The sequence below is a fragment of the Notothenia rossii genome (genome assembly GCF_949606895.1).
Source record: "Notothenia rossii genome assembly, chromosome: 2".
Classification (NCBI taxonomy): Eukaryota; Metazoa; Chordata; class Actinopteri; order Perciformes; family Nototheniidae; genus Notothenia; species Notothenia rossii.
In genome coordinates, this window is record NC_136904.1 from 20243491 (window position 1) to 20256956 (window position 13466).

Sequence of the window (13466 nt, forward strand, 5' to 3'; positions counted from 1 at the left end):
TAATTGGAATTACACCTGATTTTGTCAACAAGTACACAGAGACCAACATTTTGAAATAAAAACCACTGTATGATGTAATTTGATGCAATACAGCAGATGTACTGTGGAATCATATTTAGGTCCTTAGAGCGCATCAGGCAAACAGAGATTCAAACCCTCCACTTTGTCCTGAATCTCTACGCTCAGTCTATAGGGCCTAGGACATAATCAAATTAAAAACAAAGGTGTCCGGGAAGCAGCTAACAGTTGTGTCAACCACTTTAACTGACTCCTCTCAAAGTTAGGGAGAGGTGCCTCAAAATCAAGGACATAAACGGAGCAATACCCCGAGAGATACCTAAACAGTTTCTAAAGAGAGGACTTAGAGGTGCTAATCCTCATCCTGATCAACTGAACTAAACTACTGCACATTAGAGGTAAAGCTCAGAGAAACATTGAATACCTGTATATGTCACCAAATGTCCAGACTCACAATAACTTTAATTTAAAAGAGAAGTTCAACAATCCCAAGTTATCTTTTAAATGTTGGTAGTGCACCTAAAAGTATACTTACTCCAAATACAAGTGTGTCACTCCACACTTAATGCCTCAGACAGAAATAACCAAGAAATAACTTAATTTTGGTGTTATTCTGAACTGTGTTACTTTGTTGTGTGTGTGTGTGTGTGTGTGTGTGTGTGTGTGTGTGTGTGTGTGTGTGTGTGTGTGTGTGTGTGTGTGTGTGTGTGTGTGTGTGTGTGTGTGTGTGTGTGTGTGTGTGTGTGTGTGTGTGTGTGTGTGTGTGTGTGTGTGAGTGTGTGGTTGTGAGTGTGTGTTTTCTGTGTGTTGGGATGGAATTTGCTGTGGCAGCTACACTGCCCAATCTCTATGGGTTTCTCTAATTCAGGGATACAACAGGGCTCTCATGCCTTTTTTACATAAAGCATTTCACACTGACTAAGCACTAATCTGTAAAAAGGGAATTTAAAATGGTTGTATTTTTAGATGTTAACTCTTTGGTGCACCTCAAATAACGTGTCCTTTCTGTGTCTTTGTGTATAGTGGTGTGTGTAGGTGTTAGTTCTCTCTTTCAGAGTAATGCATTCTTTCATGGCTGTGGCTCCTCTGATCCGATCCTGTGAAAAGCCAAAGCCTCACTTTTATCTCTCGTCCCATTTACACTTGGAACAGTCTGTGTGTGTGTGTGTGTGTGTGTGTGTGTGTGTGTGTGTGTGTGTGTGTGTGTGTGTGTGTGTGTGTGTGTGTGTGTGTGTGTGTGTGTGTGTGTGTGTGTGTGTGTGTGTGTGTGTGTGTGTGTGTGTGTGTGTGCGCACATATGTGTATGTGTGTGTGGCTGCGTAGGTGCTTGTGCAAGTGGGTGTATCTTGGACATAGAGAACATCCTCCTAGATTCATGTTAATCCAAAAGAGTTGGAGTTTCATTTAATTCATTTTTTATGCTCATTTTATCAAATCATCTGTCATTTTTAAGTTGTTAACCACCATCTGTGTTACCCTTAGGCTGATGGCTTAATGATCTGAACATCCTGCTCTGCTGAGTAACTGCCATCAAAGATTAAACGTCTTTAAATGGCATCAAACTTTGAAATGAACACTCTGGTTGATGTTCCTGAACACATTTCTCACAGTGAACGCCTTATGTTCTTCAGACAAAAGGAAATATTTGCAGTGTTAGTTCTACGTTTCCTAAGAATATACCAGATCCAAGTATTCAAACTTTAATTTACTCCTATCTCTAATGCAAATCAACTACTACTATACGTAGAGAGCATTTCATATCAGTTTCGGCTTGTTTACATACACAGTACAGATTCATTACTATAATAAGTCTATATACTGTTTTGTCTCTGACTTAAAGAAATGATGTGGTCCAGGCTCAAAGCTGTATTTGAATGTTCCTTCACCTAATTATCAAGGTCAATGTGACTTTTAACAAAACAACTTGTTGTGCAGATTTGTAATGCCCTGCAGACATAGTATAGTTCTAGGAAATATGCTAACATATTGGAAGATGCTTCAGCATTTTTTCCAAATGCTAGTGCGTGCTTCCCAGGTTTCAGTGACTAATGCTGCTAAGTATTTTGTGTTAATCCTGTTCTGGGAGCAGCCAAGGGGAAAAGCCTCCAGTGACTGACAACCAGCAAAGCTATCACATGGTTCCTGCTTTCACATCATTACTCCCCTCCAACAGACACACAGACACACACAGGTGCACACACTGTCCTCCAGACACGTATTCATGGATGCACAGATATGCATTCAACAACTGTGTGTGTGAGTGAGTGAGTGAGTGAGTGAGTGAGTGAGTGAGTGAGTGAGTGAGTGAGTGAGTGAGTGAGTGAGTGAGTGAGTGAGTGAGTGAGTGAGTGAGTGAGTGAGTGAGTGAGTGAGTGAGTGAGTGAGTGAGTGAGTGAGTGAGTGAGTGTGTGTGTGTGTGGTGAGCATCCATGCCTGTGTGGGTGTTTATTTCTTTACTCGAAAAAACATTACTTGCCTCAAGATTTCCACATCAATGTGATAAGGACCTATCAAACAAAATAAGGAGTGAGATGAAGAGTTTTGATATTTAGATTTGTATTCTTGTATATGCTAATTATACACGCCCAAGTGTTTGTTGTTGTGTAAGGCAAGGCAAGGCAAGTTTATTTATACAGCACCTTTCAGCACACGGCAATTCAAAGTCATTTAAGACATTTAAGAATAAATACATCAGAAACACATTATCAAATGGCATTTAAAAGCAGGCATTAAAAAGCTAAAATAATAAAATAATCACAACAGATATAGAATACATGAATAAAAAACATGCAGTGTGGATATGAACAGCTCACTCAAATGCAGCGCCAAACAGATACGTTTTTAGTCTGGATTTAAAAGTAGCAGCAGCGGACCATGTGCAGCGGTGTATGTGAAGTACAGTTTATAAACAGATGAAACAGAAGCACTTTAAAATGTGCTGTTTGTCATCTGCCTTTCTGGACTAACTGCAGTCTTGTAATCTTTGTAGTTTGCATAACACCAACCAGGAAGTGAATCTTGTAAACACTAAATAAATTAGCTCATAGAGACACTATGCATTATTGTTTTTCTGTGATCTGGAAATATCTGCCCATAGAGCTAATGTATATCTAAAAGGAACAACATAACTTAAACTACCGGTACCTTAAAGGTGACCTATCATGCAAAATGCACTTTTGTACGTCTTTTATACATGAATATGTGTGCCCGGTGTTCCAGGGAACTCACCAAGAGTCAGAAAACACAACCCTCTGTATTTTCCTCCATACCCAAACCTCTTAAAAAGGGGTTGCAACGGATCTGATACAGAATGATCCAGATTTGAACACTTCTATGACGTCACAGAAGTGGCGCTACGGCTATTGGGCCAACTCCACCAATCAGGAGGAGACAGCCACGGACATTGCCGTTCGAAAGCGCTGGAGACGCTGTAGTACATATACCAGGCTTGTAGATGGTGCTGTTCTCACAGAATCAGCCCATGCAAAGACAGTGTTAAATTGAGCGAAATGAGGAATGGCTAAAAAGCATGATCTGTTTGGTATTTTGAAAAATAAAAAGTATAAATATGCCTTATATAGGTATGGTCCTACACTATACAGTGGGGCAAAAAAGTATTTAGTCAGCCACCAATTGTGCAAGTTCTCCCACTTAAAAAGATGAGAGAGGCCTGTAATTTTCATCCTAGGTATACCTCAACTATGAGAGACAGAATGAGAAAAAAAAATCCAGAGAATCACATTGTCAGATCTTTAAAGAATTTATTTGCAAATTATTATTATTGCAAAGTATTTGGTCAATAACAAAAGTTCATCTCAATACTTTGTTATATACCCTTTGTTGGCAATGACAGAGGTCAAACGTTTTCTGTAAGTCTTCACAAGGTTTTCACACACTGTTGCTGGTATTTTGGCCCATTCCTCCATGCAGATCTCCTCGAGAGCAGTGATGTTTTGGGGCTGTCGCTGGGCAACACGGACTTTCAACTCCCTCCGAAGATTTTCTATGGGGTTGACTTCTGGAGACTGGCTAGGCCACTCCAGGACCTTGAAATGCTTCTTACGAAGCCACTCCTTCGTTGCCCGGGCGGTGTGTTTGGGATCATTGTCATGCTGACAGACCCAGCCACGTTTCATCTTCAATGCCCTTGCTGATGGAAGGAAGTTGTCACTCAAAATCTCACGATACATGGCCCCATTCATTCTTTCCTTTACACGGATCAGTCGTCCTGGTCCCTTTGCAGACAAACAGCCCCAAAGCATGATGTTTCCACCCCCATGTTTCACAGTAGGTATGGTGTTCTTTGGATGCAACTCAGCATTCTTTCTCCTCCAAACACGTCTAGTTGAGTTTTTACCAAAAAGTTATATTTTGGTTTCATCTGACCATATGACATTCTCCCAATCATCTTCTGGATCATCTAAATGCTCTCTAGCAAACTTCAGACGGGCCTGGACATGTACTGGCTTAAGCAGGGGGACACGTCTGGCACTGCAGGATTTGAGTCCCTGGCGGCGTAGTTACTGATGGTAGCCTTTGTTACTTTGGTCCCAGCTCTCTGGAGGTCATTGACTAGGTCCCCCCGTGTGGTTCTGGGATTTTTGCTCACCGTTCTTTTGATCATTTTGACCCCACGGGGTGAGATCTTGCGTGGAGCCCCAGATCGAGGGAGATTATCAGTGGTCTTTTATGTATTCCATTTTCTAATAATTGCTCCCACAGTTGATTTCTTCACACCAAGCTGCTTACCTATTGCAGATTCAGTCTTCCCAGCCTGGTGCAGGTCTACAATTTTGTTTCTGGTGTCCTTTGACAGCTCTTTGGTCTTGGCCATAGTGGAGTTTGGAGTGTGACTGTTTGAGGTTGTGGACAGGTGTCTTTTATACTGATAACGAGTTCAAACAGGTGCCATTAATACAGTTAACAAGTGGAGGACAGAGGAGGCTCTTAAAGAAGGAGTTAAAGGTCTGTGACCAAATACTTATTTTCCACCATAATTTGCAAATAAATTCTTTAAAAATCAGAAAATGTGATTTTCTGGATTTTTTTTCCTCATTTTGTCTCTCATAGTTGAAGTATACCTAGGATGAAAATTACAGGCCTCTCTCATATTTTTAAGTGGGAGAACTTGCACAATTGGTGGCTGACTATATACTTTTTTGCCCCACTGTATTATTCAAATATAGCATGATAGGTCCACTTTAAGTTACATAGCTATGGAAATCTATGCAGGGACGTATAGTGGGATAATTTAACCAGGAACTGCGTTACTATACTGTCGGAGCTCAATTCACCCTGGATGGTTCCCTGTGCAGTGAGTTTGCTCTCTGCTGCCAGGAAGAGCACAAAGCAGAGAGGAGAGGCCTGTAATGGTGACATAACATCTCTGGACTCTTGTCGCAGTGCAAAGAAAGGGTGAATGTTACCTTGAGTGACACAGGAGTAACAGCAGCCCCTGTCTCCTGCTGCAGTTTAGGCAGCAACATACACACTTTGTGGCTCGTTTGATATACTAAATATATCTAGTATCTATATTTGTTAAATATTCTTTTTAAAAGTGAAGCACTACTTGTTCTGCTTCACAGACTTCACAGGGAGAAGTAACAAAACAAAACAACAAAGATAAGTCATCCTTTGGCAAACATAGATCTACCTTGTAAAGATAATTAAAAGAGACAGCAGATATTGGCACAAGATTCTCACTCTCAACAGAACCATGATTGTACCAGGTGGTTATTTTTTTATTCTGGGGCTATCTAAGCAAGACTGCAACTGTAAACATATACAAATTAAATATAATAAATATTTCTCACTAACAAATTGAGTGGAAAAAATACAAGAAAAATAGGCAACCTAACAAGAAAGCAGAACGTGGTCTCACCCTCTAACCTAAAATCAGGATAATTGAACATTTGTATCCACCAAATCACATTGGTTTGATTTAATTATGTTTAAATGCTGATGGATTTGTACGTCACTAAGGCATATTCAGGCCACAAAGACAATACTTGTTAGGTGTATACATTTATTGTGGGTTTTTCTTGTGATTTTTGCTCATTTTAAAACAACTTTGAAAAACCCATCAGCCTTATCCTTCGAATCAGGTTTCATATTGTATTTACTGTGTGCCTCAGTGTGCGGTTGTGTGTGTTTGCAAATGAAATATTGACACTCACCAGATCCTGTGGGTATCAAGGTGAGCGAAGATTGACTAGAGAGTGGAGCAAGATGGAGAGAGAAATTGAAAAGAGAAGCCTGGATAGGGAGTATTTGATACGAGTGTGGAAGTGCAGAAACACTGTGTGATCGTGTGGGCGCAGAGAAGGAGCAAGAAATACAGAGATGGAGTGTGATGCAGGGAGGAATTGGAAAAGGAAAGATTGCAAAACTGGAAGAGAGAGAGAGAGAGAGAGAGAGCAGACATCGAGACATGGGAAGGGAAGGAGGAGAGCGAGGCGGGGGAAATGGGGAGAGCATGTCAGTGTTTAATGGAGGGTGAAGAGGAGTGAAAGGCACCGAGAGAGGCCAGGGAGGAATAAAGCGCTGGAGGCTATGAGTACCCTTTGTTCACACACATTAAGGTGATACGCAAATTCACACCTACAGTAGCACTGTCAACATGCAACACCAAGGGGGAAGCGTGCTGAGAAAATCAATAGGTTGTTTTTCAAATCCAAATTTAATTTAGTCAGGCATCTCTTTTAAAAAACATCTAGTGTTTAGTGTACCATCGTTACGAAAGACAAACATTTCAGATCAAACAGACAGCTCAATGGCAGGATGGGAGTAATAAGTATTAAAGATATCCACAGACATCAAGATGGGTCCAGATAGCAGTTTCATTTCAGACATCAAGCTGCAAGGTAACTGGTTCCAGGTAGATAAAGCATGAAATCTAAAAGCAAATTAGTGCTAATGGAAATCCTGCAGCACCAATAAGTCCTGAGAGACAGTCTGATGAAGTCCCTTAGGTGATGAGTAGTCCTGCAAACTAAAACACAAAATAAATGGTTTGTTTATGCCATCTCAACACATCATGGCTTTTTTTGCACATCATCTTTTGTTAGATAGAAATATATCTTGCAAAAAAAGACAATTGTGAGACCACTCAATGTTATTTACCACAGTGACACTCAACTAACTCATTACTGCAAGTTGCGTGTTTTCAGGTATAAGCCTGGTCTATGTAATCTGCCAATATATTCAACATATTAAGTTGAGTTTAAATTAAAAAACATGACACCAGGTCCCAGGTTTTGGCTTGTTTCCTACCAACATAGAAACTGAAGGTAGAGAAACATAATCCTCTAAGGGTTTAATTATCTGATATTTCAAATAATGTTTACGATTATTATTGTGTGTGTGTGTGTGTGTGTGTGTGTGTGTGTGTGTGTGTGTGTGTGTGTGTGTGTGTGTGTGTGTGTGTGTGTGTGTGTGTGTGTGTGTGTGTGTGTGTGTGTGTGTGTGTGTGTGTGTGTGTGTGTGTGTGCATGTGAGAGAGATGATTGATTTGTATCTCTACAGTGTCTTGTTGTGATCTCTTGAGTATATTTGTAGATTATGTTCAAGTTTCCTCTTGTAACTGAATGAATGATTGAGACCTAAATTGACAAAGCTTCTTCTAAGTAATAATAACTCATCAGGGAGTTGATTCCTAAACTCATTTGTCATTCACTGTCCTAACTGTGGCTCAAGTATTATTCAGAGCTGTGTTTCACAACCAAATAACATCCGTCAGTAATAAGGGAGGAAAGAATTCAATAACTATGGAATATCCAAGTCAACACTGGGACTAAACCGTCTAATTTGAGAAGTATTTATTGCTATTTTCATGAACTGGCAGCAGTCAAATAAAATGCCGCTTGTAAGAAGCTGGGAACACATTAAAATAGCTTTTAAAAGCCGAACCGACTGAGAAAATATGTGGTGACGCACTTACGCACTTTACAGTCCTGGAAAAGCTCCCTGCGTTCAGTTTTCCCAAACCCTCTCAAACCACCAGCTTGTGTTGTTCATTTGTTAACAGCTAAAGGGGTAAGAAACTGTGTAAGAGTGAGCCTGTGAATACATGATGTGCAGCTGACAAAGAAATCCACATCCACATTGAAACGCGGATGACAAATCTGACGGCAGATGGGCACAGAATTTGTTACAGTTACAGCTCCAACCTGATCTGTGCATTACTCAACCATCATGTAGAAGATGATCTTTACAATGTGTGTGTTTGCCAGAGAAAACACGGGAGAAGTGAACGTGACTGTTTTGTGTTTCCGAGTGACTGAGTGACTTAAAAGGCACATTTGTATGTTTTGTTTGTGTGGTGAATAATATAGGACCATTTTGGTTGACTGGTGCAGTTCCTGTTTGAGAACTGCTCACACAAACAGCTATGCACTGCACAGTAATACACCTGCCATGACATAGTTGTCTCACACACAAGTCACAGCTTTTATCAGGGTCTGAAACACCATTGAAATACATGCTGATTTGTGGGGAAAACACCGGGGGCAGTTTTTACTATTGGACATGGTAGGGGACTGCCTGGTGTCCCCAGCAAGGAGGGACCTAAAACAGCTATAGATGTTGATGATGTTTAGATATAAACAATATTCTATCACGTAACAATTGTAATTCTTTGTAATTACAAATCACCCCAAAATAATTTACAAGCTGAATCAAATACTTAATGGTTACTTCAGATTTAGTGAAAAACATTGCACTACAGTACTTAATTTACCTGAGAGAGAATGTTATTGAGTCAAGTGGCTGATTCAGATATTACTCACAAAATGTAAAAATAAAAACATAATGCATCATTATGCGATTAACTATTAAGCGTTGTATTAGAATTGAAAGCTCCAACTTCTACACACTTTAAATAAATAAAAGAAATTGTGCTTTTAATGCCTCTTCCTTTACTCTTCACTTGTACCACAAAATATTTTAAATACGTTAGATGATCTGACTGCTCATGTTTCTTGCACCATCAAACTAATTCCCCAGGTCTCAGTAACTATCTTTCAGTGTTATCATTACCGACAATAATTTATCTTAAATGCAGACACATCCATCTTTATTATCAACACCCTCGTCAGTATCTATTCCCTCTAACAGGATCTGCCTCTTCTCTCTCGCAGGTGCTGCTCTCCGGGCTGATCGGAGTGGTGTCATGGAAGAGGCCGCTCTCTCTCGTGGTGAGTGTCCTCTGAACGCCTACACTCCCCCGCTAATCTAACTGACCTAATATAACACAACCTGATTGTCGTCGTCAGAAACACATGCTTACATACTGAAGCTGATGCTTAGTTTTTTCCTGTTTGCATGAGTACATGGAGAGTACATACACAACAAAACAAATCATAGCAAAGCATAGGACACACAACGGCATACAAATCAATAATTCATTTCTAAACCTATTACATCTATTTCTTTTTCGTTTTAATTATTTTGAGTGTCTCTGAACTTATATTTGTACCTCAAGCTGACAGACTCAATGTGACAAAGAGCTGACATGTCTGACCGTGTTGCTGGTCACACTTGTGTTTCAGAGGCCGTAGAAACTGTCACTTTGTGAACACAGTTTCAACTTTGGGGCATTTTTAAGGTTTTGTTAAAATCTTCATCAGATTTGTTTTGCTGGTTTAGTGTGGATTTCTTTCCGTCTTGAGTATAATTCTTACAAGTTATATTCAAGCAGGACTCGTACCTATATAAAGCAAGGGAATTACACACAATAATTCTCTTAAAGGTCGATTTAGGTGGGCAATTAAACACTTTTATTAAGCTTCTCTCGTATTTACAGCCAAGTGTTAAGTGACCTTTAAGAGCAGTGCTCAAGTCATGACATTAATAATCACATGAATAATTACTTGCATGCTCTTAACGAGAAAAGCCAATCGGAAGCAAGGAATTGAACCTGAGTCTGTCATGTGTGTCTTTTAAAGTTAGTTATTTCATGTAAAATCTTCCAGCTATCCAGTGGCAATTAACATGTGGAATGAATTAAAATACATGAAACAATTATAAATGAATGTTATTCTTTAAGGTGTATAAACATATGCATTAGGAGTTATCTTTCCTGCTCCAGATTTGAGTATACTGTATTTGCTGCTGCTTTACACCATGTAGCAGTAATATAAAGAATGAAATGCCGCCATGACCGTTTGACAATGAAACCACATGAAAAGTGACTGCCTTTGTTGATTGCTCATATTTTTGGGATAAAATAAAAGAGAAAAGGTTGTGTCACATCCTATGAAATGTCCAGAAAGAAGCTTTAATTGTCACGTGGTAGTATGTACATAAGTATATATTTTATTTGTATTAATTACGAGTAATTCTTTGTTGATACAAGACCTGTTGCTTAACAGGTGTAACGTTTCTTTCCTTCCCTAAAGTTCAAAGTATAGTAGTATTTCTCTGCCATAAATGAGGGAGAAAGCCTTTAATTGTCTTTCATGTAATGCATGTTATTGTCCCCACATGTTCCTTATCTATTTAGTGTGTTTCATTGCGACATAAATCATTATTTTCCTGCCTTTGATCTACTAAAAGTAACACGGGTACATTATGGTTACTCATGACTCTCTGATATCATTCAATCTCTTTGTCTTTTTAAGACCAGGATTAGGCTGCAGCAAAAACAAGCCCTACTTCATGCTCTCTTAATGTCATAAATATTATCATCTTATGTCTTCTTCTTCCCCACACCATGGTTCTACCCCTCCCCTGTCACTGCTGCATATCCCTCGTCTCGCTCCCTTTAGTTTTATCACCTTGCTCCCCTTGCTATACATATGCATCGTCTCCTTTAATATTTGTATTTCCCCTCCCCCTCCTGTGTCTGGTTTTGTGGAATGTTAGACCAGAGAAAGAGATTTGAATCATTTCTGCTCTTATGGATCAAAGGATATATCCCATTTTTGAAGGTCTTGGAATTGGTCACACTGTAAAATAGTTAAATCCTCTTACCTCTGTATCCTTAAAAAGCACGTCTAATTAACCTGAATAATTTGAGACAGAGATGTCGGTCTCTGGCTGCTGCTTACTGTCTGTCCGTCAACATGGGAATATGTGGTCTTTCCTTTGTGACTGTAGCATGTTCTGTTCAGTCCTGACGCTCAAGCTTCTCCGTTTCTGGCCCTGACCCGCTCACTGGTGACTAACACACCGGCCGGCGCGATGTGTTCCGGCCTGGCAGCGCTACACCAAACCATCTGCCAAATGTGTTTGGCCTCGCTCAGCATCGTGATTCGTAATAACTGGAGTTCCTCCAATCGTTTACATATGTGTCTTATAAGATTTATCTTCTGTCTTTTTTGACAAATGATGTATATGAGGAAACATAGAGATAACTGGAACATGAATTTAAGAACAATTCAAACTTTTTCAAGACGTAAGTGGATGTTGAATAACATGGTAGTGTTTTCGTGAATCGTGTTGAATCCCGGCTAGTTTGTAATAGTGCAGCGTTATTGAAGTGGTTGCCAAAGGGTTGTTAGATCTTGTAGAAGTCGTCTTCACTTCCTCTCCATGAAATTGCTATTTTTTCAAATCCAGGTGCTGCATGACATCTTTTGTAAGGACCTGTGTATGCTTCCAGTTTATTATAGAAGTCTGCACAAAAACAGCTGTGGATAGAGAGGGGACGACAATACACCATCATCATATAATACAGTATACACTTTTAAAAAGGCATTGAAGACATCGGCTTAATAGAACATTGTAACAAATATTCTTTTAATTATGATGATCTCTCAGTATTTAAGATATTCAATACTTTTTTCAGCATGCTGACATCTTTGCATTCATACTGAATTATTAGAGGGACAGATATGATTTATTAATAGACAAGTAGAGACAGATTTGGATTGCAGTCTCACATTGCAGAGTGGAATAAACAGGTGCAGGTGTGGGAAGAGAAGCTTTGATGAATTCTGTCTATCCCTGAGCTTTCCTTGTAAACTCCACATCATAGAGATATAGACATATTGTGTTCAGTGCAGGGAGACAAACGCACAATGACCATGTTTGAAGAAAAGCCACCTTATCTGAAACAGCTAATACACATTGAGGTTTTTCATCAGTCAACTGCACTGCATTAATGCTGCTGCACATTTGCTCCGTATCACTTGAAGGCCGGAGAAAACAAGTCTACCTGCAGTCTTCTGCTGTTTGTGATTTTGATGGATTATGTGTTTAGAGGGAGACAAAGAGACAGAGAGAGAGTTAGAGGGCATTAAGTCCTTGTTTGCCCGGTCGAGAAAACAAGACGAGGATAGTTTGGAGGGTAGAGTATTTGTCTCAGGAAGCCTCAGCTGCTGTCATTTTGTTGTTGTTATTTATTATTGTGTTCGAATTTGGGCCTACAGTACACACAACTTGAGCGCTAACATACTTCAACATATAGTGAATGTTTAATTATTTTGTACATATGTTTTTTCCTACAGTTAAAAACATTTTCAACCAAACTTAGCAAGTATGCACGTTTTCGAAACGCAGTAAAAACCCGCTAAAATATCCAATAAATTCCTCTTACTATTCCCAGTTTACTAGTATGCCATTCTGTTTTAGTTTTTTTAGCTAAACAGTAAAAATGTTACTTATTCAGTCTGTCTTTCACATTTTTAAACTAGATCGTTATTTATTTTATTTTATACTGCCAAGTTAAATGACTTATACTTTGAGGCACGCATATTACATTCATATTGTGTACAGTAAAACATTTTAATATTAATCCAAATCCCTATTTGATCTATTATATATTTACATCAACACATGGTAATAAAGGGTTTTTATATAGCTTTTGTCCCTCAAATTAATGCCATTGTTACATTTGCCACTAACAACAACCGGATGTTATTGGCTTTTTGTCCAGTGGGAAAGAGGCTTATTCATGAGACAATAGATAGCTGTGGCCATTAGCTCAGCATTAATACTGGACACAGGGACGAACCTCCTGCCTGGTTCTGTCAACAGACGACCTGTTGTAGCTTTATAGTGTGATATCTTTATTCTTTGCAAATGGCCTGAAATGTCGACTTTTCCTTTAAGAGTAGACCTGATTTTAATGTATATATATCTGGCTGTTTCATTCACAAAAAGAAAGCAATGTTTACACTTGACTGACCCGGTACCTCTCTGGGCTGAAGTGTAGTGTGGATGGATTTAAATAATGGAGAGGCACAGAGAGCCTTGAGGTGAAACGGTTGCTGCACTTGTGAGGTGTCAGGCAGTGAGAGAGACTAGCATCTACTCCACAGTCATGTTTCCACTGGGATGTGAGAGCAAGTTGTACTTTAGTGTTAGAGCATGGTCCGAGTGTCACACAGTGCTGCTCTGCACCGCTCACTATATGTTTGAATGACTGCGACTGCTGGGCTTTTTCTTAAAGGGAAAGTGTTTCTGATCAAGCTATTCCAAGGGCCCATAGAACTACTGTATATTCC

General features: G+C 39.5%; 1 protein-coding gene across 3 annotated transcripts in view; it reads left to right on the top strand.

Annotated features, from left to right (window-relative positions):
- The window catches only part of fam189a1 (family with sequence similarity 189 member A1), an 85483-nt gene that overhangs the window by 34504 nt on the left and 37513 nt on the right, over window positions 1-13466 (top strand). For all 3 annotated transcript variants that reach the window (XM_079666226.1, XM_079666227.1, XM_079666228.1), the window contains exon 2: window positions 9156-9212. In XM_079666226.1, the coding sequence (XP_079522352.1) occupies window positions 9156-9212 (57 nt within the window). The remainder of the gene's footprint in view (window positions 1-9155; window positions 9213-13466) is intronic.